The sequence below is a fragment of the Crinia signifera genome, chromosome 12 (assembly GCF_055691185.1).
Source record: "Crinia signifera chromosome 12, ASM5569118v1, whole genome shotgun sequence".
Taxonomy (NCBI): domain Eukaryota; kingdom Metazoa; phylum Chordata; class Amphibia; order Anura; family Myobatrachidae; genus Crinia; species Crinia signifera.
This window is the reverse complement of record NC_139228.1, coordinates 5,266,977-5,294,634: the sequence shown is the minus strand read 5'-3', so window position 1 is coordinate 5,294,634 and position 27,658 is coordinate 5,266,977. Positions and strand designations below refer to the sequence as shown.

The window sequence follows — 27,658 nt, the reverse complement described above, 5'->3', positions numbered from 1 at the left end:
TAAGGAAACTTCACAGAGCACCAGGAGGGACCACGTTCCCTTACTCAGCGATTACAGTGCAGTACAATGCCACGTTCCCTGACTCAGCGATTGCAGTGCAGTATAATGCCACGTTCCCTGTCTCAGCGATTACAGTGCAGTATAATGCCACGTTCCCTAACTCAGTGATTACAGTGCAGTACAATGCCACGTTCCCTGACTCTGTGATTACAGTGCAGTATAATGCCACGTTCCCTAACTCAGTGATTACAGTGCAGTATAATGCCACGTTCCCTGACTCTGTGATTACAGTGCAGTAGAATGCCACGTTCCCTGACTGTGATTACAGTGCAGTACAATGCACGATCCGTGCCTCTGTGATTACAGTGCAGTAGGATCCGTGACTCTGTAATTACAGTGCAGTACAATGCCCCGTTCCCTGACTCTGCAATTACAGTGCAGTACAATGCCAGGATCCGTGCCTCTGTAATTACAGTGCAGTACAATGCCAGGATCCGTGCCTCTGTAATTACAGTGCAGTACAATGCCACGATCCGTGACTCTGTAATTACAGTGCAGTACAATGCCACGATCCGTGACTCTGTAATTACAGTGCAGTACAATGCCACGATCCGCGACTCTGTAATTACAGTGCAGTACAATGCCACGATCCGTGACTCTGTAATTACAGTGCAGTACAATGCCACGATCCGTGACTCTGTAATTACAGTGCAGTACAATGCCACGATCCGTGACTCTGTAATTACAGTGCAGTACAATGCCACGATCCGTGACTCTGTAATTACAGTGCAGTACAATGCCACGATCCGTGACTCTGTAATTACAGTGCAGTACAATGCCACGATCCGTGACTCTGTAATTACAGTACAATGCCACGATCCGTGACTCTGTAATTACAGTGCAGTACAATGCCACGATCCGCGACTCAATGATTACAGTAGAATGCCATGTTATATATGATTCTAGTTTCAGAACAATTTGCCACTTGCCCCTCCTCGTACCCTCATGCCCTAAGCTTGTGTGCACAGTGGCACAATAACAGAACAACAATAGTTCCTAAGCACAGCGAGCTTCCCCCCCATCATCTACGTCACAGGGCATGTAAGAGTAATCCTAAGCATTATAATAACTGGGAGGACATATTCTGCCATTCACCGCTGTATTATAAATGAGCCCCAGCAGCTTCTTTACCTTTCATGGCATCCAGCGGAGTCTTGTATCCAGGCCCACATGATGATGTACACGCCGCTATGGAGAAGACAGAATACATTAGTCAGTGCGGAGGCAATCAGACAACACAATCCCCACGTGCCAGGTACATACCGCCGATACGTACTTATACTACATGACAAAGGACAGTTCTCCCAGTCAGATAGAAGGTTTATGACCTGGAAACCCATCTGTGCATGACACAGGGAAAGCTGGGAGGGATACTAAAGATAGCGTTACCCCCGGTACCAAGCTCCAGAATCAGTCACATTGTGGAAATTGGTACATATGGAAAATTTGTTCAAAACGCAGATTTTTGGCTGCATTTTCAGCTTCAGTAAATCACACCCATAAAGTGGATGGGGATAAAAGTACCAACCAATCGGCTTCTGTACTTTTTACAAACATAGCCAGTAAGTTGGGAGTTTTTTGTACTTTATCTCTCTCCAAAGCTTACTACATCTCACACCATTGAGGAAATAGTTACAGCTGAATCCCGATAGCGATTATCTCCATAAAGGGACTTGTGGCACAAGTCCCGGCCCGTTCTCCACATAGCTGCTCCCTATGCAGTGACTGTACAGAGGGCGGAGGGAGCTCTCAGGACACAATACCTGGGGCACAAGTCCCGGCCCGGCAGATGCTGTTACCCCTGTTCTCCCCATAGCTGCTCCCTATGCAGTGACTGTACAGAGGGCGCTCTCAGGACACAATACCTGGGGCACAAGTCCCAGCCCGGCAGATGCTGTTACCCCCGTTCTCCACATAGCTGCTCCCTATGCAGTGACTGTACAGAGGGCGCTCTCAGGACACAATACCTGGGGCACAAGTCCCGGCCCGGCAGATGCTGTTACCCCTGTTCTCCACATAGCTGCTCCCTATGCAGTGACTGTACAGAGGGCGGAGGGCGCTCTCAGGACACAATACCCGGGGCACAAGTCCCGGCCCGGCAGATGCTGTTACCCCTGTTCTCCCCATAGCTGCTCCCTATGCAGTGACTGTACAGAGGGCACTCTCAGGACACAATACCTGGGGCACAAGTCCCGGCCCGGCAGATGCTGTTACCCCTGTTCTCCCCATAGCTGCTCCCTATGCAGTGACTGTACAGAGGGCGGAGGGCGCTCTCAGGACACAATACCCGGGGCACAAGTCCCGGCCCGGCAGATGCTGTTACCCCTGTTCTCCCCATAGCTGCTCCCTATGCAGTGACTGTACAGAGGGCGCTCTCAGGACACAATACCTGGGACACAAGTCCCGGCCCGGCAGATGCTGTTACCCCTATTCTCCACATAGCTGCTCCCTATGCAGTGACTGTACAGAGGGCGCTCTCAGGACACAATACCCGGGGCACAAGTCCCGGCCCGGCAGATGCTGTTACCCCTATTCTCCCGATAGCTGCTCCCTATGCAGTGACTTTACAGAGGGCGCTCTCAGGACACAATACCCGGGGCACAAGTCCCGGCCCGGCAGATGCTGTTACCCCTGTTCTCCCCATAGCTGCTCCCTATGCAGTGACTGTACAGAGGGCGCTCTCAGGACAGAATATCTGGGGCACAAGTCCCGGCCCGGCAGATGCTGTTACCCCTGTTCTCCCCATAGCTGCTCCCTATGCAGTGACTGTACAGAGGGCGCTCTCAGGACACAATACCCGGGGCACAAGTCCCGGCCCGGCAGATGCTGTTACCCCTATTCTCCCGATAGCTGCTCCCTATGCAGTGACTGTACAGAGGGCGCTCTCAGGACACAATACCTGGGGCACAAGTCCCGGCCCAGCAGATGCTGTTACCCCTGTTCTCCCCATAGCTGCTCCCTATGCAGTTACTGTACAGAGGGCGCTCTCAGGACACAATACCTGGGGCACAAGTCCCGGCCCGGCAGATGCTGTTACCCCTGTTCTCCCCATAGCTGCTCCCTATGCAGTGACTGTACAGAGGGCGCTCTCAGGACACAATACCCGGGGCACAAGTCCCGGCCCGGCAGATGCTGTTACCCCTGTTCTCCCCATAGCTGCTCCCTATGCAGTGACTGTACAGAGGGCGCTCTCAGGACATAATACCTGGGGCACAAGTCCCGGCCCGGCAGATGCTGTTACCCCTGTTCTCCCCATAGCTGCTCCCTATGCAGTGACTGTACAGAGGGCGCTCTCAGGACAGAATACCCGGGGCACAAGTCCCAGCCCGGCACATGCTGTTACCCCTGTTCTCCACATAGCTGCTCCCTATGCAGTGACAGTAAAGAGGGCGCTCTCAGGACATAATACCCGGGGCACAAGTCCCAGCCCGGCAGATGCTGTTACCCCTGTTCTCCCCATAGCTGCTCCCTATGCAGTGACTGTACAGAGGGCGCTCTCAGGACACAATACCTGGGGCACAAGTCCCGGCCCAGCAGATGCTGTTACCCATGTTCTCCCCATAGCTGCTCCCTATGCAGTGACTGTACAGAGGGCGCTCTCAGGACACAATACCTGGGGCACAAGACCCGGCCCGGCAGATGCTGTTACCCCTGTTCTCCCCATAGCTGCTCCCTATGCAGTGACTGTACAGAGGGCGCTCTCAGGATACAATACCTGGGGCACAAGTCCCGGCCCGGCAGATGCTGTTACCCCTGTTCTCCCCATAGCTGCTCCCTATGCAGTGACTGTACAGAGGGCGCTCTCAGGACACAATACCTGGGGCACAAGTCCCGGCCCGGCAGATGCTGTTACCCCTATTCTCCACATAGCTGCTCCCTATGCAGTGACTGTACAGAGGGCGCTCTCAGGACAGAAAACCTGGGACACAAGTCCCGGCCCGGCAGATGCTGTTACCCCTGTTCTCCCCATAGCTGCTCCCTATGCAGTGACTGTACAGAGGGCGCTCTCAGGACACAATACCTGGGGCACAAGTACCAGCCCGGCAGATGCTGTTACCCCTGTTCTCCCCATAGCTGCTCCCTATGCAGTGACTGTACAGAGGGCGCTCTCAGGACACAATACCTGGGGCACAAGTCCCAGCCCGGCAGATGCTGTTACCCCTGTTCTCCCCATAGCTGCTCCCTATGCAGTGACTGTACAGAGGGCGCTCTCAGGACACAATACCTGGGGCACAAGTCCCAGCCCGGCAGATGCTGTTACCCCTGTTCTCCCCATAGCTGCTCCCTATGCAGTGACTGTACAGAGGGCGCTCTCAGGACATAATACCTGGGGCACAAGTCCCGGCCCGGCAGATGCTGTTACCCCTGTTCTCCCCATAGCTGCTCCCTATGCAGTGACTGTACAGAGGGCACTCTCAGGACACAATACCCGGGGCACAAGTCCCAGCCCAGCAGATGCTGTTACCCCTGTTCTCCCCATAGCTGCTCCCTATGCAGTGACTGTACAGAGGGCGCTCTCAGGACACAATACCCGGGGCACAAGTCCCAGCCCAGCAGATGCTGTTACCCCTGTTCTCCCCATAGCTGCTCCCTATGCAGTTACTGTACAGAGGGCGCTCTCAGGACACAATACCTGGGGCACAAGTCCCGGCCCGGCAGATGCTGTTACCCCTGTTCTCCCCATAGCTGCTCCCTATGCAGTGACTGTACAGAGGGCGCTCTCAGGACACAATACCTGGGGCACAAGTCCCAGTCCGGCAGATGCTGTTACCCCTGTTCTCCCCATAGCTGCTCCCTATGCAGTGACTGTACAGAGGGCGCTCTCAGGACAGAATACCCGGGGCACAAGTCCCGGCCCTGCAGATGCTGTTACCCCTGTTCTCCCCATAGCTGCTCCCTATGCAGTGACTGTACAGAGGGCGCTCTCAGGACATAATACCTGGGGCACAAGTCCCGGCCCAGCAGATGCTGTTACCCCTGTTCTCCCCATAGCTGCTCCCTATGCAGTGACTGTACAGAGGGCGCTCTCAGGACATAATACCTGGGGCACAAGTCCCGGCCCAGCAGATGCTGTTACCCCTGTTCTCCCCATAGCTGCTCCCTATGCAGTGACTGTACAGAGGGCGCTCTCAGGACATAATACCTGGGGCACAAGTCCCGGCCCAGCAGATGCTGTTACCCCTGTTCTCCCCATAGCTGCTCCCTATGCAGTGACTGTACAGAGGGCGCTCTCAGGACATAATACCTGGGGCACAAGTCCCGGCCCAGCAGATGCTGTTACCCCTGTTCTCCCCATAGCTGCTCCCTATGCAGTGACTGTACAGAGGGCGCTCTCAGGACACAATACCTGGGGCACAAGTCCCGGCCCGGCAGATGCTGTTACCCCTGTTCTCCCCATAGCTGCTCCCTATGCAGTGACTGTACAGAGGGCGCTCTCAGGACACAATACCTGGGGCACAAGTCCCGGCCCGGCAGATGCTGTTACCCCTATTCTCCACATAGCTGCTCCCTATGCAGTGACTGTAAAGAGGGCGCTCTCAGGACATAATACCTGGGGCACAAGTCCCAGCCCGGCAGATGCTGTTACCCCTGTTCTCCCCATAGCTGCTCCCTATGCAGTGACTGTACAGAGGGCACTCTCAGGACACAATACCTGGGACACAAGTCCCGGCCCGGCAGATGCTGTTACCCCTGATCTCCCCATAGCTGCTCCCTATGCAGTGACTGTACAGAGGGCGCTCTCAGGACAGAATACCCGGGACACAAGACCTGGCCCGGCAGGTGCTGTTACCCCTGTTCTCCCCATAGCTGCTCCCTATGCAGTGACTGTACAGAGGGCGCTCTCAGGACAGAATACCCGGGGCATAAGTCCCGGCCCGGCAGATGCTGTTACCCCTGTTCTCCCCATAGCTGCTTCCTATGCAGTGACTGTACAGAGGGCGCTCTCAGGACAGAATACCTGGGACACAAGACCTGGCCCGGCAGATGCTGTTACCCCTGTTCTCCCCATAGCTGCTCAGGACAGAATACCTGGGACACAAGACCTGGCCCGGCAGATGCTGTTACCCCTGTTCTCCCCATAGCTGCTTCCTATGCAGTGACTGTACAGAGGGCGCTCTCAGGACACAATACCCGGGACACAAGACCCGGCCCAGCAGATGCTGTTACCCCTGTTCTCCCCATAGCTGCTCCCTATGCAGTGACTGTACAGAGGGCGCTCTCAGGACACAATACCTAGGGCACAAGTCCCGGCCCGGCAGATGCTGTTACCCCTGTTCTCCCCATAGCTGCTCCCTATGCAGTGACTGTACGGAGGGCGCTCTCAGGACAGAATACCCGGGGCACAAGTCCCGGCCCTGCAGATGCTGTTACCCCTATTCTCCCCATAGCTGCTCCCTATGCAGTGACTGTACAGAGGGCACTCTCAGGACATAATACCTGGGGCACAAGTCCCGGCCCGGCAGATGCTGTTACCCCTGTTCTCCCCATAGCTGCTCCCTATGCAGTGACTGTACAGAGGGCGCTCAGGACACAATACCTGGGGCACAAGTCCCGACCCGGCAGATGCTGTTACCCCTGTTCTCCCCATAGCTGCTCCCTATGCAGTGACTGTACAGAGGGCGCTCTCAGGACACAATACCTGGGGCACAAGTCCCGGCCCGGCAGATGCTGTTACCCCTGTTCTCCCCATAGCTGCTCCCTATGCAGTGACTGTACAGAGGGCGCTCTCAGGACACAATACCCGCGACACAAGTCCCAGCCCGGCAGATGCTGTTACCCCTGTTCTCCCCATAGCTGCTCCCTATGCAGTGACTGTACAGAGGGCACTCTCAGGACATAATACCCGGGGCACAAGTCCCGGCCCGGCAGATGCTGTTACCCCTGTTCTCCCCATAGCTGCTCCCTATGCAGTTACTGTACGGAGGGCGCTCTCAGGACAGAATACCTGGGGCACAGGTCCCGGCCCAGCAGATGCTGTTACCCCTGTTCTCCCCATAGCTGCTCCCTATGCAGTGACTGTACAGAGGGCGCTCTCAGGACAGAATACCCGGGGCACAAGTCCTGGCCCGGCAGATGCTGTTACCCCTGTTCTCCCCATAGCTGCTCCCTATTCAGTGACTGTACAGAGGGCGCTCTCAGGACACAATACCTGGGGCACAGGTCCCGGCCCAGCAGATGCTGTTACCCCTGTTCTCCCCATAGCTGCTCCCTATGCAGTGACTGTACAGAGGGCGCTCTCAGGACACAATACCCGGGGCACAAGTCCCGGCCCGGCAGATGCTGTTACCCCTGTTCTCCCCATAGCTGCTCCCTATGCAGTGACTGTACAGAGGGCGCTCTCAGGACACAATACCTGGGGCACAGGTCCCGGCCCGGCAGATGCTGTTACCCCTGTTCTCCCCATAGCTGCTCCCTATGCAGTGACTGTACAGAGGGCGCTCTCAGGACACAATACCTGGGACACAAGTCCCGGCCCGGCAGATGCTGTTACCCCTGTTCTCCCCATAGCTGCTCCCTATGCAGTTACTGTACGGAGGGCGCTCTCAGGACAGAATACCTGGGGCACAGGTCCCGGCCCAGCAGATGCTGTTACCCCTGTTCTCCCCATAGCTGCTCCCTATGCAGTGACTGTACAGAGGGCGCTCTCAGGACACAATACCTGGGGCACAAGTCCCGGCCCGGCAGATGCTGTTACCCCTGTTCTCCCCATAGCTGCTCCTTATGCAGTTACTGTACGGAGGGCGCTCTCAGGACAGAATACCTGGGGCACAGGTCCCGGCCCAGCAGATGCTGTTACCCCTGTTCTCCCCATAGCTGCTCCCTATGCAGTGACTGTACAGAGGGCGCTCTCAGGACAGAATACCCGTGGCACAAGTCATGGCCCGGCAGATGCTGTTACCCCTGTTCTCCCCATAGCTGCTCCCTATGCAGTGACTGTACAGAGGGCGCTCTCAGGACACAATACCTGGGGCACAGGTCCCGGCCCAGCAGATGCTGTTACCCCTGTTCTCCCCATAGCTGCTCCCTATGCAGTGACTGTACAGAGGGCGCTCTCAGGACACAATACCTGGGGCACAAGTCCCGGCCCAGCAGATGCTGTTACCCAAGAAGATGATGTTGCCAAGATGCAGGTGAGGCCCTCCAGTTTCTTAGAATCATTCAAAATAAGTTATTCAATCTGGGCCTTTCGGTGCCTCCTGAGCCCCAGGCAGCAGACTAGGTTACATCATGGATGGTGTGGGACACGATATAAAGAAACCACTAGTGCTGCTTACAATCTCTGTAATACCATGTGTTATAGTGTAACGCCATTCCCTCACCAGCCAGACACTACTAGGACTACATACACAGTGCAATCACATGTATAGTCATGGCCGATGTAAGGTGTCCCAGCACCCCAGACAAACTACAACCTACTGCTCCCACCAACGCCCACACCAATACCCACTATCCAGCACCCCAGACAAACTACTGCTCCCACCAACGCCCACACCAATACCCAGCACCCCAGACAAACTACTGCTCCCACCAACGCCCACACCAATACCTACTATCCAGCACCCCAGACAAACTACTGCTCCCACCAACGCCCACACCAATACCCACTATCCAGCACCCCAGACAAACTACAACCTACTGCTCCCACCAACGCCCACACCAATACCTACTATCCAGCACCCCAGACAAACTACTGCTCCCACACCAATACCCACTATCCAGCACCCCAGACAAACTACAACCTACTGCTCCCACCAACGCCCACACCAATACCCACCACCCCAGAAAAACTACTGCTCCCACCAACGCCCACACCAATACCCACTATCCAGCACCCCAGACAAACTACAACCTACTTCTCCCACCACCACCCACACCAATACCCACTATCCAGCACCCAAGACAAACTACAACCTACTTCTCCCACCACCACCCACACCAACACCCACTATCCAGCGATCTCTGTAACAAAACCGGTTGAATATTTTCTTTGAATCGCCACGTCCCCATCACGTGTCCCTGGTCACCCCCATACTTGCACAGTTGCAGGGACATCTCAGTTTTGGGACCAACCCAAATCATTTATGGTTATAGTTCTAGGCACAAGCATTTATGTGGTCAAACAGAAGCAAATCCTGTCCCCAGCACATAATGCAGCGGTTCCCCAGCACATAATGCAGCGGTTCCCCAGCACATAATGCAGCGGTTCCCCAGCACATAATGCAGCGGTTCCCCAGCACATAATGCAGCGGTTCCCCAGCACATAATGCAGCGGTTCCCCAGCTTTGATCAGTCATGGCAGCCTTAAGTATCAGACGTGTTTTAACGGCACCTAGAATTTTGCTCAATCCATGTGGCATTATGTGAATTTTGGCTCATTCCATTTGGCATCATGTGTATAATGGGGTCTAGTATTTTTTTGCATAATGTGTAGAAGTTGTATATGGTGTTGTACACTACACTCAAGGACACGCCCCCTGTTGAGTGGCCACACCCCCTTTTCCAGAGCACGCCTTCTGCGCGCGCACAACTACATCCATCAATTTTGCCGCCATGGTGCGCCTGCGTACTTTAAATGCCAGGGCCTATTTTTAATCCCATTCCACCTCTATCTGCTGCTCTCTTAGCATGTACACTGGCACCACTAACACAGCCCCTCCCCCACCCAAACCCTCTTTTATCATGGTGCCCCCCCTGTCATTTTATCCTGGATCCGCCCCTGGACATGGGAAAAGGTCGACATGGTTGTAGGTCAAAAGGTCATTAGTTAGACAGTGTCTAGGTCGACAGTCAAAAGGATGACATGGGGTTTTCCACTGTTTTTTGAGCTGACATGTGCCGACAGGTGGTATTTCATGCCCTACCATCCACTAGGGCGGGGCGGGATTCTGATGATCGGGATGGCACCATCGCTGGCACCCCGTCTGCTGGCTCTATACCAGGGGAAAGATATAGCACAAGCTCTATGCGTTCCACTAATTACACCACAGGGAGTTATCTGGCAGTTGTGTATTATGTAACGTACACAGGACATGTTGCAGGAGTCCTTATGTCACATTGCTAACCACGCTCCGTGTCTGTCCGCCATATCAGGACTTGACATAGTAAGAGGTGGGCACTGGCTACCAGCACTGCTTACATTGGCACCCTTCCTGGTGCCTAGTGCCCAACCCCATAGTATTGCTGTGCCAGCATCTGCTGGCCTCACCCCAATTACTTATAAGTTGCTGCACAAGACCCGCTCTCCAATCATAATATATGTTTCCCACTGTGAGCTTGTCCTGTATTCTGTCAGGCCGCAGCCTCATGTTTGGCCTGGGTGACTACAGGTTGCAGTAGATGATTAACAGACCACAGGCTGCTGCTGTCAGCAAAGACCCTGCACACCAGCCGTGGATGGCGGTGTGCTGTGGAGCAGGAGAGCCGGGGACGGCGGTGTGCTGTGGAGCAGGAGAGCCGGGGACGGCGGTGTGCTGTGGAGCAGGAGAGCCGGGGACGGCGGTGTCCTGTGGAGCAGGAGACTCGGGGACGGCAGTGTGCTGTGGAGCAGGAGAGCCGGGGACGGCGGTGTGCTGTGGAGCAGGAGAGCTGGGGACGGTGTTGTGTTGTGGAGCAGGTACATTGGTCTGGATGAGGCCTCTTGCTGTCATATAGGAAAGTGCTGAAATACAGCCTCATTTTGTTGCTCTGACCAACAGCTTGTTGGTCAGAGCACCAAAGTCAAGCACCCATCACATTCTATACCACGGAATGACATAAAAATGCCATTTAGGTGGCTCCCCACTATCTACTTCCCCCACCACTACCCACGTTTCCCCCCACTATCCACGTAATCCCGAAGACTGGCATGCGGCGGCGGAATGCGTCCTCTGAATATTTTCATACCCCCACTATCCACGTCGGCGTGGAGTTGATTTTATATAGTGTGGTGAGCGCAGCGATCCACCGAGCCCGAAGCGTGGTGAGCGGACACGGTATACCTGTGAAGTCATCCGCGTTCCCTCGCCACGCTTCGGGCTCGGTGGATCACTGCGCTCGCCACACTATATAGAATCAACTCCACGCCGACGTGGATAGTGGGGGTATGAAAATATTCGGAGGACGCGTTCCGCTGCGGGGGGGACGTGGATAGTGGTGGGGAAGTGGATAGTGGGGGGGCCACCCTAAATGGCATTTTTATGTCATTTAGTAGTATAGACCATTAAAAAGATAGGGTGCGATATAAAATCGCATCCCATCGCATTGTATGGCATACATGCGATGCGATTTCACTATGCTTCCGTACGTAGAAAATCTGGGCCCCGTGATAATACACAAGTACCCAAAAAGCAAATGCTCTCTCTAATAGACAAAACTATGTGAACTGCTGGGGGGGAGGGGGGGGGGTTGTACTTCACACTGATATCTATATTGTACAGATTTTTCTGTCCGATCAATCTGGTGGGAACAAAAACCTGGAAATGTATGGCAGTATAGGAGCAAATGACAATCAAAAAATTGTTCCCAAACGATTGAAAACAGACAGTGATCAGTCAGACAAATTGTTTAAATCATTCTGATATAACAAACTTATAAAAGCAGATATTTTTACTATTTTCCTGCATTTGGGTGGAAATTTTTGATTGTCATTTGTTTCCAGGTTTTTGTTCCCACCAGATAGATCAGACAGAAAATCTGTACGTGTGTATACACCTTTAGAATAAAGCAGTCAGTATTTTCCCTGCACAGAAAAAAAATAACTCACCCAAATCTAACTCCCTCTGCACCTGTTACATCTGCCCCCCTGCAGTGCACATGGTCCATTACAGAGAGAATTTGCTTTGCAAGTGAACCAGAATCAGGCCCTTAGTCACACACTACAGAGCGCCCCTACCCCGCAGTGCTGCGCACCCCTCTAATCATGGCCCTGATGCCAGCATGGGAGCATACGCCGTTTGGCAGAAAAATTAAATCTGATCAGAAATTCCAAAAAATTATTCAATAATGCTCCCAAGATGGCAAAAATGAGGTGACTCAGCTAAGGAACACGCCACGGGAATGGTCAAGGGAATTTCCTGGTGAATGCCGCAGTCAGGGAAATGACAGGAGTCTTCATGGGGTGCATTATACCCGTGACATCCCCAGCAAGTGCCGCGGCCAGGGGAGAGACGTCCCCAGCGAGTGCCGCGGCCAGGGGAGAGACGTCCCCAGCGAGTGCCGCGGCCAGGGGAGAGACGTCCCCAGCGAGTGCCGCGGCCAGGGGAGAGACGTCCCCAGTGAGTGCCGCGGCCAGGGGAGAGACGTCCCCATCGAGTGCCGCGGCCAGGGGAGAGACATCCCCAGCGAGTGCCAGCACAGAGAAGGAATGTAATCACGCCTTGGATAAACAGATCTGTCCGTAGAGTAAGCGATGTATAACTGTGCTCACATCTGTGTACTGACCCCAGTAACGGGACACGGGGAGACAGCAGTAGACATGTGTTCTCACACCAGCAGATATGGTCAGTTGTCAGTTTATAGCTTACTGAGGACATAGTTTATCTTCTATCTGCTGAGTTATTACACACATGCCCGGCGCCGGAGGTAGATTTACTGGTCGTATAATCCGATTTACTGCGCAGAATGTGGAGGCTACGTGCAGATCTGCAACGTGTCCAGTCTGTAGAGGAAAAGCATCTGGGGGCTATAGAGCACAGCTGGACACGGGACAGAGGAAACATAGGTGCCGGGTATACACATGTATCCAGAGCCGGCCCTAGCCAATTTCATGCCCTAGGCAAGATTTTGGCTGATGCCCCCTAGCAGCACCGCTACAATGCCGTAATGCATACACACAAGTAGGGGTATGCAGGACGGTAGGGAGGATGTAGTGAGATTCTCAGGGTGGTAGAGAGGGAGTAGGGAGACGCAGAGTGCTATGGAGGATGTAGTGAGACACAGGGTGATAGGGAGATGCAGGGCACTAAGGAGGGTGCAGTGAGATGTAGGGCATAGGGATAAAGAGAGTGACTGCAGGGACATAGAGACACAGGGAGAGTGACAACGGGGACATAGGGACAGGAAGAGTAACAACAGTTATAGCTAGAGTGACAGCGGGGACACGGAGACAGCAAGAGTGACAGCAGGTACACAGGGAGAGTGCCAGTAGGGACAGTGACAGCGGGGACACGGAGAAAGGGAGAGTGACAGCGGGAGACCGGGCGAGGGACAGCGGGAGACCGGACGAGGAACAGTGAGAGACAGGAGAAAGTACAGTGTGCTGAAGCACCTTCCACTATATTTTAATTATAGTGTGGTATTTACTTACTGTACGTGGTGTTTCCAGCCAGTGATGCCCAGTGGGAATCCAGAGGCAGCAGGTAGCGGAGCCAGGGCACCCCAGGCAGATGCCCTTGAGCAGCAGGTAGGCAGATTCTAATATACAGCGCAGCCCCATCGGCAGCTGCAGCGCCACATCTAGTCAAGTCAGCACACAACATCCGCTCTGACACTATCACTGCCGGGCGCCGATTGGCCAGTTCAGCTTGGAAGTGTAGGTGGTGCAGCGGCCCCACCGACAGCCGCAGCACCTGAACTATAAGCCAGCACTCACTCCGGTGCTACTGCTGGCGGGCGTCGGGTGGCCAGTTCAGCGCAGAAGTGGAGGAGGCGCTGAAAAACTGATGCCCCACTGATCACCAATGTTAAAGGAGGCGATCACCCCTAGGCATAGGCCAATGCCCTAGGCCAGTGGTTTCTAAACTGTGTGCCCAGGCACCCTGGGGTGCCTCAGGACACTTGCAGGGGTGCCTTGGGTTGGTGGACCAAGATCAATTCATATTATTTATGGTCAATGTACCAGGCAAAACCAGTGCTGGTGGCTGCCAATCATAACATACTGTATGTGGACAAACAGGAGCAAGTCCTGCCCCTCACCAGATAACTGACATATAAACACAATGCACTTCATTTTATATATTTTTTTCTGAACTTCTCAGTAAGAAGCCTTTGGCCTAGAGGTGCCTTGAAAATATTTTGATGCCCTAGGGTGCCGTGATTCAAAAAAGTTTGGGAACCACTTCCCTAGGCAATTGCCTAATCTGCCTATTCCTAGGGCCGTCTCTGGACGTATCACACTCACACATCAGTCCTTGTGCCAGGTACACAGGCTCATGTACTATAGGACCACGTATGCATGTATGGGCAAACCTATGGAGGGTGCGGGAGGGATCTGAGATTCCTACTGCGGTCCTTCGCTGATACATGCGGGGGGGGCACGTGATATTTGCCAATGGGCCCAGGGGACCTGAGCTAGAACACCTGGCTCACCAATTACTTCTACACAGTGTCAGGGTTATCATACAGCAGTAGGTCCACACATGAAAACATTTAAACATGCATTAGGACAACATGGTCCAAAGGAAGACAAGGCAAGAGCGACAGGACGACTCCTCGTCTCAGAGCAACTCACCACCTCCCCTCATATCAGCGTGCCCTCTCGTCTCAGAGCGCCTCACCGCGCCCCCTCGTCTCAGCGTGCCCTCTCGTCTCAGAGCGCCTCACCACCTCCCCTCATATCAGCGTGCCCTCTCGTCTCAGAGCGTCTCAGCGTGCCCTCTCGTCTCAGAGCGCCTCACCACCTCCCCTCATATCAGCGTGCCCTCTCGTCTCAGAGCGCCTCACCGCGCCCCCTCGTGGAAGGGGACATGTTGGGGAATGTAAGTGGGAAGCCGAGCATTGTGTACCTGGTGAAAGGGGATAATTTGGAGGGGGTATAAGTGGGAAGCCCAGGAGCAGAGCACTGCGTACCTGGTGGAAGGGGACATGTTGGAGGGTGTACATGGGCAGCCCAGGTGCGGAGCAGTGCGTACCTGGTAGAAGGGGACATGTTGGAGGGTGTACATGGGAATCCCAGGTGCGGAGCAGTGTGTACCTGGTGGAAGGGGACATGTTGGAGGGGTATAAGTGGGAAGCCAAGGAGTGGAGTACTGTGTACCTGATGGAAGGGGACATGTTGGAGGGTGTACGTGGGAAGCCCAGGAGCAGAGCACTGCGTACCTGGTGGAAGGGGACATGTTGGAGGGTGTACATGGGCAGCCCAGGTGCGGAGCAGTGCGTACCTGGTAGAAGGGGACATGTTGGAGGGTGTACATGGGAATCCCAGGTGCGGAGCAGTGTGTACCTGGTGGAAGGGGACATGTTGGAGGGGTATAAGTGGGAAGCCAAGGAGTGGAGTACTGTGTACCTGATGGAAGGGGACATGTTGGAGGGTGTACGTGGGAAGCCCAGGAGTGGAGCAGTGTGTACCTGTTGGAGGGGGTGTAAGTGGGAAGCCCAGGAGTGGAGCAGTGTGTACCTGTTGGAAGGGGACATGTTGGAAGGTGTATGTGGGAATCCCAGGAGAGGAGCAGTGTGTACCTGTTGGAAGGGGACATGTTGGAGGGTGTATGTGGGAAGCCCAGGAGCGGAGCATTGTGTACCTGTTGGAAGGGGACATGTTGGAGAAACCTTACTGCACAGCGTGTGCTTAGACGGTATTCCGCACAGCTCCCCAACTAATTTCACTGTGTCCCCCAATGTTCTCTCTCCTCTATATCACACAAATAACCACCACCGTTTCCCAGATGTGCTCTGTGGAACACGAGGTAACATTAGTGTGACACAATATATGGCCAGGAGGAAGTAAGAGGACTCCCGGACCCCACCAGGGTGACCCCTCTGATATAGCTCACCTGTCAGCCCTACCAGAACATCACTACCTAATGACAGAGAGCCCCAGAAGCTAACACATCCGTCCCAGCACCTCCTTCTGCACCACCAAACACCCTAACACCTGCTGCCAGCTGATCACAGAGGACAACAGCTCAGCTGCACAGGAGAGGAGACAACAGCTCAGCTGCACAGGAGAGGAGACAACAGCTCAGCTGCACAGGAGAGGAGACAACAGCTCAGCTGCACAGGAGAGGAGACAACAGCTCAGCTGCACAGGAGAGGAGACAACGAACTCGGTAACTGAAAGACAGAGTTATATATAATGAGTGACATCAAGCAACCAGTGTCTATGGAGGTCTCACCCATTCTCCTGTGGTCTTTTGGTGCAGGTCTGTCTAGGCTGCAGTCTCTGCTGAGACTCTGGACTGTGCTCACAGCTTTTACATGCTGTAGGGGAAGGGCCCGGGGAGGGTGGAGGGAGGGTCATAATGTGGGAGGGGATGTAGAGGACACCCTATCTGCCACGGCCAGTGCCATTGCACACTGGCAGCCCAGGCTATAGTGGGCAATACTGCCTCCTGCTGGCAGAGACCAGTACTACATGCACCCTTGCAGCTCCCTGTCCTGTATAGCACTAATACTCTGCCCTCCGCTGTAAAGGCCCATACACAAGAGGAGATTTTCATTTCAAAATACTTTGCCAAAATCTCTGATAGATATATCTGTCACCAGTGTAGTGCGTACACACTGAGCTATCTCTGATAGATATATCGGTACTCTTTACCTAGAACGGCGCCCACGATGTCCATCGCGGTCATCGGGGGTAAAAAATCGTGGGCATCGCGGCCATCGCATGCACTAAAAAAAACGGGTGCGATGCGATGCCCGCGATGCCTGCGATTTCCCATAGGGATCAATGTTAAAAGTGTCAATGGACGCGATTTTTGTGTTCAATGCCTCAATGCCCGCGATTTTTCCATAGGAAACAATGTTAAATGGCCCACAGAGCCCTAATAGTCCCCCTGAACTCAGAAATGGCTCCCACAATTGTTAACGCCACCCCACGATCAACGTGAACCCACTATCCACGTCGGCATGGAGTTGAGAATAGAATAGTGTGGCGAGCGCAGCGAGCCACCGAGCCCGAAGCGTGGCGAGGGGACGCGGATACCTGTGAAGCCCGCGAAGGGACGCGTTTACCTGTGAAGGTATCCCATCCACCTCAGTGATAGCAGTAACATCCTCATTCCCTCAGTAATACCCCATCCACCTCAGTGATAGCAGTAACCTCCTCATTCCCTCAGTAATACCCCATCCACCTCAGTGATAGCAGTAACATCCTCATTCCCTCAGTAATACCCCATCCACCTCAGTGATAGCAGTAACCTCCTCATTCCCTCAGTAATACCCCATCCACCTCAGTGATAGCAGTAATACCCCATCCACCTCAGTGATAGCAGTAACATCCTCATTCCCTCAGTAATACCCCATCCACCTCAGTGATAGCAGTAACATCCTCATTCCCTCAGTAATACCCCATCCACCTCAGTGATAGCAGTAACATCCTCATTCCCTCAGTAATACCCCATCCACCTCAGTGATAGCAGTAATACCCCATCCACCTCAGTGATAGCAGTAACATCCTCATTCCCTCAGTAATACCCCATCCACCTCAGTGATAGCAGTAACATCCTCATTCCCTCAGTAATACCCCATCCACCTCAGTGATAGCAGTAACATCCTCATTCCCTCAGTAATACCCCATCCACCTCAGTGATAGCAGTAACATCCTCATTCCCTCAGTAATACCCCATCCACCTCAGTGATAACAGTAACCTCCTCATTCCCTCAGTAACCCCATCCATCTCAGTGATAGCAGTAATACCACATTCCCTCAGTAATACCCCATCCACCTCAGTGATAGCAGTAACCTCCTCATTCCCTCAGTAATACCCCATCCACCTCAGTGATAGCAGTAACATCCTCATTCCCTCGGTAATACCCCATCCACCTCAGTGATAGCAGTAATACCCCATTCCCTCAGTAACCCCATCCATCTCAGTGATAGCAGTAACATCCTCATTCCCTCAGTAATACCCCATCCACCTCAGTGATAGCAGTAACCTCCTCATTCCCTCAGTAATACCCCATCCACCTCAGTGATAGCAGTAACATCCTCATCCCCTCAGTAACTAACCCCATCCATCTCAGTGATAGTAGTAATACCCCATTCCCTCAGTAATACCCCATCCACCTCAGTGATAGCAGTAACATCCTCATTCCCTCGGTAATACCCCATCCACCCCAGTAAGCAGTAACATCCTCATTCCCTCAGTAATACCCCATCCACCTCAGTGATAGCAGTAACCTCCTCATTCCCTCAGTATTAATACCCCATCCACCTCAGTGATAGCAGTAACATCCTCATTCCCTCAGTAACCCCATCCATCTCAGTGATAGCAGTAACATCCTCATTCCCTCAGTAATACCCCATCCACCTCAGTGATAGCAGTAACATCCTCATTCCCTCAGTAATACCCCATCCATCTCAGTGATAGCAGTAACATCCTCATTCCCTCAGTAATACCCCATCCACCTCAGTGATAGCAGTAACATCCTCATTCCCTCAGTAACCCCATCCATCTCAGTGATAGCAGTAACATCCTCATTCCCTCAGTAATACCCCATCCACCTCAGTGATAGCAGTAACACCCCCATTCCCTCAGTAATACCCCATCCACCTCAGTGATAGCAGTAACATCCTCATTCCCTCAGTAATACCCCATCCACCTCAGTGATAGCAGTAACCTCCTCATTCCCTCAGTAACTAACCCCATCCATCTCAGTGATAGCAGTAATACCCCCATTCCCTTCAGTAATACCCCCATTAACCACAGTGTTGGCACTAATACCCCCATTTCTCTGCACTGCAGTGGCTGCTGGTAATGGTTGGCACCACAGGTAGGACGGGACTCGGAGGGAAGGACTATAGGACCACGCCTACCTGTGCCAGTCACAAGATGGCGGAGGCGGCGGAAGTGCCGGTGGACGATTTCCGGCTACAGTCGCAGTGTCATTGTTGGACGGGCATGATGATGATGGGCAGTGAGCTGAGGATGTTTCCCGGGGGCCCGGCACCGGGAGAGCTACACTCCTTCCCCGGCCAGGGGCCACACAGACACACGCTGTAAGTCATGGGCACCTGTATGCGCCCTATAGGGGGGTATAGAGGATGGGGTCCCGGTAGCCCCCCACTCCCAGTGCAGGCAGCATATGGGGGTGGAGGCGAGAAGCATTACCCCCCTCCCAAATCCGCTCACCCCCCCCCCCCTCCTGCACATTCTCCATACTTTCACTTTCGTTTTCCTTGTACCCCATTTGCCCTGCGGCTGCCTCATATTACCCCAGTGCCTACTATTTACCACCTCCCCATCCTTTGCACTACCCCAAGTGTTACCCCTTCTTCTTATACTTGCTTCCTGCCCCCATATGTTACCCCTTCCTCCTCTTATACTTACCCCCATGGCTTCCTGCCCCCGTATGTTACCCCTTCTATACCCCCCAGTGCTTCCTGCCCCTGTATGTTACCCCTTATTATACTTGCCCCCAGCGCTTCCTACCCCCGTATGTTATCCCTTCTTCCTCTTATACTTACCCCCAGGGCTTCATGCAGTTCCTGACCCCGTATGTTACCCCTTCTTCCTCTTATACTTGCCTCCAGCGCTTCCTGCCCGGTATGTTACCCCTTCTTCCTCTTATACTTACCCCCAGCAGTTCCTGCCCCATATGTTAGCCCTTCTTCCTCTTATACTTACCCCCAGGGCTTCCTGCCCCGTTATGTTACCCCTTCTTCCTTTTATACTTTCCCCCAGCAGTTCCTGCCCCATATGTTAGCCCTTCTTCCTTTTATACTTACCCCCAGCAGTTCCTGCCCCATATGTTAGCCCTTCTTCCTTTTATACTTGCCCCCAGCAGTTCCTGCCCCATATGTTACCCCTTCTTCCTCTTGTACTTGCCCCCAGGGCTTCATGCCTCTGCATGTTACCCCTTCTTCCTCTTATACTTATCCCCAGTGCTTCCTGCCCTAGCATGTTACTCATTTGTCCTGATATACTTACCCCTGGCCCCTCCTGCATGTTACCCCTTCCTCCTTGTATACCTACCTTTGGTCTCTCCTGGCTCCATGTGTTACCCCCTCGCCCTGATATACTTACCCCTGGCCCCTCTTGCGTGTTACCCCTTCATCCTTGTATACCTACCTTTGGTCTCTCCTGGCTCCACGTGTTACCCCCTCGTGCTGATATACTTACCCCTGGCCCCTCCTGTCTTACCCCCTCCTCCTGGTGTACCTGCTCCGGCCTCTCCTATTCCCCGTTTGTTACCCATTCCTCATATACTTACCCCACCCCCTCCTATCCTATAACAGATGACACATGATGTCCTTTTTCCCTGCAGGAACCCTATGGTAACGGGAACCTCTGTGCTTGGTGTGAAGTTTGATGGGGGTGTGATCATAGCAGCGGACATGCTGGGCTCCTATGGGTCTCTGGCCAGATTCCGGAACATCTCCAGGATTATGAAGGTTAATTCGAGCACCATGCTGGGAGCATCAGGCGACTATGCAGACTACCAGTACCTGAAGCAGGTCATTGATCAGATGGTGTAAGTATGGCAGTGATATAAATGTAGGATAAGCTGCGTCACTATAGCGGGTTATGTTGCGTGGTGAGATCCTCTGTTGGTTGCGTCTTCTCTAACTCCGCCACATCTGTGTAAGCCAGCTTAGCAGCATCTGTGCTAGCCATTGTGTCTCGGTCACCAAGATTGGAGGAAGGGGTAAAGATGAAGGTGGGTTGGGCCTTACTTCTAGAAGATAAGGACCCTGGAAATACTATATCCCCTATTCCTAGCAGAGATCAGAACCAGTATGTTCCTGCCCTGGCCCACAAAAAGACTGGAGAAAATAAATCCGGCCTAATCAAGTAAGTCGTTAATGATGTTGGTGGTCCCGCATATCGTCCAGTGTGTACAGACCGTTAGGTCTCCTATCCACTAGTGTGATTTGGGCCCTAATGAATTGGGACAAGAAATCAGACGAAGTGTGAAAATTGCATGTGTTTGACATCTGATCCGATGTGCGGTCTTGCACACTTTGTATTGGAGCCTTAAGGTCTGTGGGTTGGCAGGGCTGTCTGGATTACTCACAGAGCATGGGCAGAGCTCGTACCTCTTCCACTCTAATGTTCTATAGCAATGATTGCTAACCTTGACACTCCAGTTGTTGAACTACTTATCCCAGCATGCCCTGCTACAGTTTTACTATTTGCTCATGCGGAAACTGATGCAGGGTTGTGTAGTTCAACAACAGCTGGAGTGTCGAAGTTTAGCGGTACTTATGTAATATCTGGACTCCCGTTTTTCTTATGAGACAGCGTCCCCTCGCGGGGCTCGCTGCGCTCACCACGCTTCGGGCACGGTGGCTCGCTGCGCTCGCCACACTATATAAAATCAACTCCATGCATAGTTGGATAGTAGGGGTATAAAAAAAATGGGGTGCATTTAACATGGGAGTCCAGATAATACATAAGTACCGGTTTAGCCATCACTGTTCTATAGGATTGGAGTGATGCTGTACAGCAGGATTTGGAACCTTTGGCCCTCCAGCTGTTGCTAAACTACACATCCCAGCATGCATTGCTACAGTTTTGCTATATGGCCTTGATAAAACTGTAGCAAAGCAATCTGGGATGTGTACTTCAACAACAGCTGGAGGGTCGAAGGTTCCCCATCCCTGGTGTACAGTGTTCTGTCGCACTGCGGATTGTATGGTGTCACAGGCTGCCCAGTGTTGTGTATCACTGAGGACTGTATGGTATGTTGTTCAACTGAGGTCCGTCAGAGAATGAGGGAGACGCTTGTGTGGACTTATTTCTCAGATTGACCTTTTGTGTTCCAGGATCGATGAAGAACTAGTGGGAGATGGCCACAATTACAGTCCCAAGGCCATTCATTCGTGGCTGACCAGAGTGATGTACAACCGGAGAAGCAAGATGAATCCGCTCTGGAACACGGTCATACTGGGGGGATTCTACAATGGCGAGAGGTGGGGGTCTCCTCTTTCTGAGCTCTGCTCTCATGGTGATACTATTCTTAAACCCTGGCCGTAGATTAGAGTTCAGATTGCCTGTACAATAAATATTATTATAGGAAGAAGCAGCTTTATGTATACTCAGTGCTGTACCCCCAGGCTCTGATGCACAGCACGGCTCCAGGCCTAGTTGCAGAGAGCGAGTCTGTCCTCCGGCTCTGTAGTCTTAGCGGCTGACTAACAGCTAGTGGGCAAATGACTGAGAACTTGTATTTGCTCTCACAGCTTCCTGGGATATGTGGACAAACTGGGCGTGGCTTACGAGGCTCCGACGATTGCCACAGGCTTTGGGGCTTACCTGGCTCAGGTATGTTTGATAAGAAACACGTTCTGACTATGAGGGTTTGTGCTGCCTGCTGTCAGGGGGTATTACCTGGAGTAACGCTGCTATTCTTGTGCTGTAGCCGCTGATGCGGGAAGTGGTGGAGAATAAGCCCAGTCTGACGCGGGAGGAGGCTCGCCAGCTGATACAGCGCTGTATGAAGGTTCTGTATTACAGAGACGCCCGCTCCTATAACAGGGTAAGGCAGCTGGAATTGGTGCCTGGAAGCCATTCGTGCTGTTTAACGCCCATGTTTAACAACTGTTCTTCCCTCCTCATAGTATGAAATCGCCACCATCACAGAGAGCGGAGTGGAGATAGAAGGACCGATATCCTCTGACACCAACTGGGACATCGCTCATCTCATCAGGTTAGAGTGACAGTCTTTCCAGTCTCCCTGTCTAATGCCACCAGGGTGCAGTCTGTAATACTGCTGTCTTTTGTTTTGCAGCGGGTTTGAGTGAGAGAAGACGAGCACGCCACCGCTCCTGTCCATCCTCCTCCGTCGTTTCCTATTCATCTGTTTTTGTATATTAAATAATAAATCTGAACGTCTTCTTGATTAAAGATGGCTGCTGTTTACTGCAATGTTGCACAACCCTCCTATTACTCCCCATAAGAAATCACGGTACTTATGTAATATCTGGGCTCCCGTTTTTCTTATGAGACAGCGTCCCCTCGCCGGGCTCGCCACGCTTCGGGCACGGTGGCTCGCTGCGCTCGCCACACTATATAAAATCAACTCCATGCGTAGTTGGATAGTAGGGGTATGAAAAAATGGGGTGCATTTAACATGGGAACCCAGATAATACATAAGTACCGAAATCACACCTACATGTGAGATGAGACAAAGATTTTTATTATGTAACAACGCTATTTAATCACCGATAAATGAAAATGGCATGGACAGAAGTACTGGGATCCTAATACATTGTCACAATCTTTAGTCGCTGACTGCAAACCTGACCTTACTGTAGCTTCTCAATGGAGGGGGAATTTAGTGACATGTGTTAAGATGCCAACACAGTGCAATATGGGCAGTAGGTATTTATTATTAGATTGCGTCGCATCTCATTCAAATGGCATGCGATACGCTAAAACATCATGTGATTTGACCTAGATGTAATCTAGTACATAAGTATTGTCTGCACATACCTTTTTGATGTGCGGGAGATTGCATTGCAAGCCAAAAGAACACACATTATATTGTGAACTACATGCGATGCATTTAGAATAAAAAATGTTTAAATGCGTCCGACCATGGCATCATGTATGGGCACCTTTATTGCCAACATCCTGGGACCTAATGTCATAGACAGCTGCTTGCTGTGACTAAATTGTGTTATTAGGGCACAGTAACCTTTATCTCCTGGCTTATGGGCGGTGCATGATGAAGATAATATTAAGGCTCATTTCCGGTGTTTGATTTACCCCAAGTAAGACTATGCACCTGCAACAAGAACCTTTGGTGCACTCTTCCTGACCACACTTCTCCAGTCTCAGGTTTGACGGTTGCAACATTTCCCACCAGAAGCCCTTGGTAGATCTGAGATGACATTGTTCCATGTACAGATACGTCATCCTGCACCATAACCAAGTTCCCTCGGGTGTCACAGCGGATGTGCTCTTCGTTTATTCATATGTGAACATGTAGCTGAAGGACAAAGCCAATAAACGTTTACACTCCTCCGTGCAGAGGGAATTTTACATTATATTAGTTTGGAATTCTCCTGGGTTGTCTTCCACCGAGTCCATTGTCACTCAGTGTCAGATGGTGTGATCAAACACTGATGCTCACTGCCCGTGGAGAATTGAGTGTCTCTTGGCACAATTTCTGCACTGTCCTTTTGTGTCATCTGCAGTTGGTTTCCATCTTGAGGCCACTTCCACAGCATTTGGCTACACATATATCCCACAGTCTGTGCATCTCAATAACTCACAATCCGTAAGATACTTCACATTGTGGATTCTTTCCATTTTTTTTACATACAATCACTTCGAGATACCACCCACCAAACGTGAGAAAGGAAGGATTAGAGAATAGACTGAAGGAAAGAACACAACACAGACTAAGGAAAGTACCATACTCTCCCTCTACCGTTCATTTTAATCATCCTCTGTCCCAACCAAGGGGAGCGCCCAACAGTGGATCCCTAAACCCAATGTATTACTGTGGCTCAATAACTCCTGTCTATGTGCACACGCCAAGGGTAGAGAAGGCTAGCTTACATGTCACTGGGTCTACAACTAGACTAGGTCGACATAATTAAAGGTCTATTTCCATCACTGTTGTTAACACAACAATTAATCCTACTGCAGAAGCTCGCTGCCTAGGGGTTATCTACGACTCTGAACTGTCCTTCGTTCCTCACATTCAATCTGTCTCTAAGTATCAGATCCTTACCTGATCATATGCTTTCCTCTACTCCACCATGGCAGCCATCACCTCATAGCTGCCTACCCTCCTGCATTCTGCAGGAGACTCCCAGAAATAGCAGCAATCTTCCTCATGTCACCTAGCCCATATTACACTGTTACATTTTTGTGGGCGGGAAAGGAATGAGACAGATACATTTACAATGAGTCATCAGCACCATTTCCTAGCACTTTACCAAGTATAGTATCTGTTACCAACTGCTTTGGGGCTCATCTACATATATCTACATTGTATACAAGTCATTTTACAATATTCCTCTCATGTAGCAGTACACACCCACGCTTCTAGGTGCCACGTTCCCAATCTCTTTTTCCACAATCTCTCCATATATGGAACTAGACACGCCCTTTGGGTGGAGCATGACACGCCCCCTCAATAGGGTGCTGTGCAAGATTCTACTACCAACTATAATTTCCCTGAAACTAGTTTTCAAAAGTAGGCAAGTATGCATCACCTGTGGGTTCTCTCCCTCATTGGGTAGTATTTGGAAAGGGAAAAAAAAATACACTGCTTCCTCCATATAAGGAGGCTTCTCCTTGTCTCTGTGTCTTTAGTTTCTAGATGTTGTTTTCTGAACAACAAATATAGTTCACCATAAAAACACAACAAAAAAAAGGGGGGGGGGGATCTATGCTGACATGGTGGAGTAGAGGAAAGCATATTATCAGGTAAGATATTTCCTCTACCTCCCCCATGGCAGCCATCACCTGTGGGTCATACCCCAGCAGTTACTAAGACTGGGCTGGGTCTTTATATGCTCAATAATTCAAATTATATTACATAATTGGTACTCTTTACCTAGAACGGCGCCCGCGATTACAATCGCGGGCGTCGGGGGTAAAAAATCGCGGGTACATAAAAAACGGGTGCGACGCGATGCCCGTGATTTTCCCATAGGGTTCAATGTTAAAAGTCAGATTGGACGCGATTTTAGTGTTAAATGCCTCAATGCCCGCGATTTTTACATAGGAAACAATGTTAAATCCCCCTGAAGTCTTAAATGGCCCCCACAATTTTTAACGCCACCCCACGATCAACGTGAACCCGAAGCGTGGCGAGCGGCGGCGGTACGCGTCCTCCGACCTTTTCATACCCCCACTATCCACGTCGGCGTGGAGTTGAGAATAGAATAGTGTGGCGAGCGCAGCGAGCCACCGAGCCCGAAGCGTGGCGAGCGCACGCGGATACCTTCACAGTTATACGCGTCCCCTCGCAGGCTTCACAGGTGTCCGTGGCGACGCGTTTACCTGTGAAGCCCGCGAGGGGACGCGTTTACCTGTGAAGGTATCCGCGTCCCCTCGCGGGGCTCGCCACACTATTCTATTCTCAACTCCACGCCGACGTGGATAGTGGGGGTATGAAAAGGTCGGAGGACGCGTACCGCCTGCGCTCGCCACGCTTCGGGTTGACGTTGATCGTGGGGTGCCGTTAAAAATTGTGGGGGCCATTTCAGACTTCAGGGGGACTATTAGGGCTCTGTGGCCCATTTAACATGGTTTCCTATGGAAAAATCGCGGGCATTGAGGCATTGAACACTAAAATTGCGTCCAATCTGATTTTTAACATTGGTCCCTATGGGAAATCGCGGCCATCACCGTTTTTTAGTGCATTCGATGGTCGCCGTTCTAGGTAAAGAGTACCACATAATTTTTTATATATATATATATATATATATATATATATATATAGGCTAGAAAAGAAGACTAGCACTCGTAGGTCTTTCTTAGAAATTTGTATTCAGCAAACCAACGTTTCGGGGCAGCGCCCCTTTGTCAAGGTGTGTGTGAAAGGGGCGCTGCCCCGAAACGTTGGTTTGCTGAATACAAATTTCTAAGAAAGACCTACGAGTGCAAGTCTTCTTTTCTAGCCTACACTGTTTACTGAGACAGGCACCGGGGCCATCAACCTTTTGGAATGAGTGCCGGACCGTACTGCGACTATATATATATATATATATATATATATATATATATATATATATATATATATATTTATTTATTTATTTTTATATATTTTTTTATTACCACAGTCAGCACTTTGCGCCTAAACTTGGCTTCCGCTGAAGACATCACATCGACTCTGTAATGTTTAGAAAAAGTATGTACTGATGCCCATCCTGCAGCTTTACATAACTCCATTATGGAAGCTGAACCTTTTTCAGCCCATGAAGTTGCCATCGCTCCTGTAGAGTGCGCTTTTAATCCCTTTGAGGGCAATCGCTTATTCACTTCAGAAGCTTCAATAATGCAAGTTCTTATCCATCTGGCGATTGTTATCTCCGAGGCTGCACGCCCTTTGTTCGTGCCCTCTCTTAGGACAAACAGATTCTTTGTTTCCCTAACTTCTTGTGACACTTTTAGTGCTCTAACAACATTCAGCGTATTCAAGAGGGTTTCCTTCATGTTAGTCGGATTTTGCACAAAAAGAGGGCAACACTATTTCTTGGTTGATATGAAAACTTGATACAACTTTGGGCAAGAACTGCAGATTTGTACGACGAACCACCTTGTCTTTGAAAACATTCATGAATAGTTCCTTCGCCCATAAGGCCTGCAATTCTGATACTGCTCTTGCTGACGTGATTGCCACCAAAAAGGCCACTTTCCATGCAAGGAATTTGAATGGAATTTCTTGCAGGAGCTCAAATGGTTTCTCTGTAAGTGCATTTAACACAAAGTTCAAGTCTCATCGTGCCAACGGCTGATGAAACCGTGGTCTTATTTTTTTAGCCGCTTGTACACATCTACGAACTAACGGTTCTATGCTATATTCCTGTCCAGCTAACGCAGAAATCTGCACTTTCAGTGAGCTGACAGCTAGTCGTTTTTCTAAACCTTTCTGCAAGAAATCCAGAAAAGTAGAAATTCTCTCAGGTTCCTTCTTGTTTTCTTTACACCAGGATACATATTTTAACCAGATCTTGTTGTATGTGCTAGAGGTTGATGCCTTTCTAGCCTTAAGCAAGGTGTTCACCTCCAGCCTTGAAAAACCTTTACTTACCAGCGTCTTGATTTCAGTAGCC

At 51.5% G+C, this 27,658-nt stretch overlaps 2 protein-coding genes across 2 annotated transcripts in view; one reads left to right on the top strand and one right to left on the bottom strand.

The window, feature by feature from the left end:
• SELENBP1 (selenium binding protein 1) overlaps nucleotides 1-16,274 on the bottom strand; it is a 38,490-nt gene extending 22,216 nt beyond the window's left edge. The window contains 2 exon segments of the mRNA XM_083166868.1: nucleotides 1,192-1,248; nucleotides 16,092-16,274. Coding sequence (XP_083022994.1) covers nucleotides 1,192-1,248; nucleotides 16,092-16,095 — 61 coding nt within the window. The 5' untranslated portion in view covers nucleotides 16,096-16,274.
• A 2,460-nt stretch (nucleotides 16,275-18,734) lies between these two features.
• PSMB4 (proteasome 20S subunit beta 4) lies at nucleotides 18,735-24,060 on the top strand. Its single transcript, XM_083166869.1, has 7 exons — nucleotides 18,735-18,916; nucleotides 20,185-20,391; nucleotides 21,686-21,832; nucleotides 22,103-22,184; nucleotides 22,282-22,398; nucleotides 22,481-22,569; nucleotides 22,651-24,060. The coding sequence occupies exons 1-7, from the start codon at nucleotides 18,750-18,752 to the stop codon at nucleotides 22,661-22,663; spliced, it is 822 nt and encodes a 273-aa protein (XP_083022995.1). The 5' UTR covers nucleotides 18,735-18,749; the 3' UTR covers nucleotides 22,664-24,060.
• Nucleotides 24,061-27,658: the final 3,598 nt, after the last annotated feature.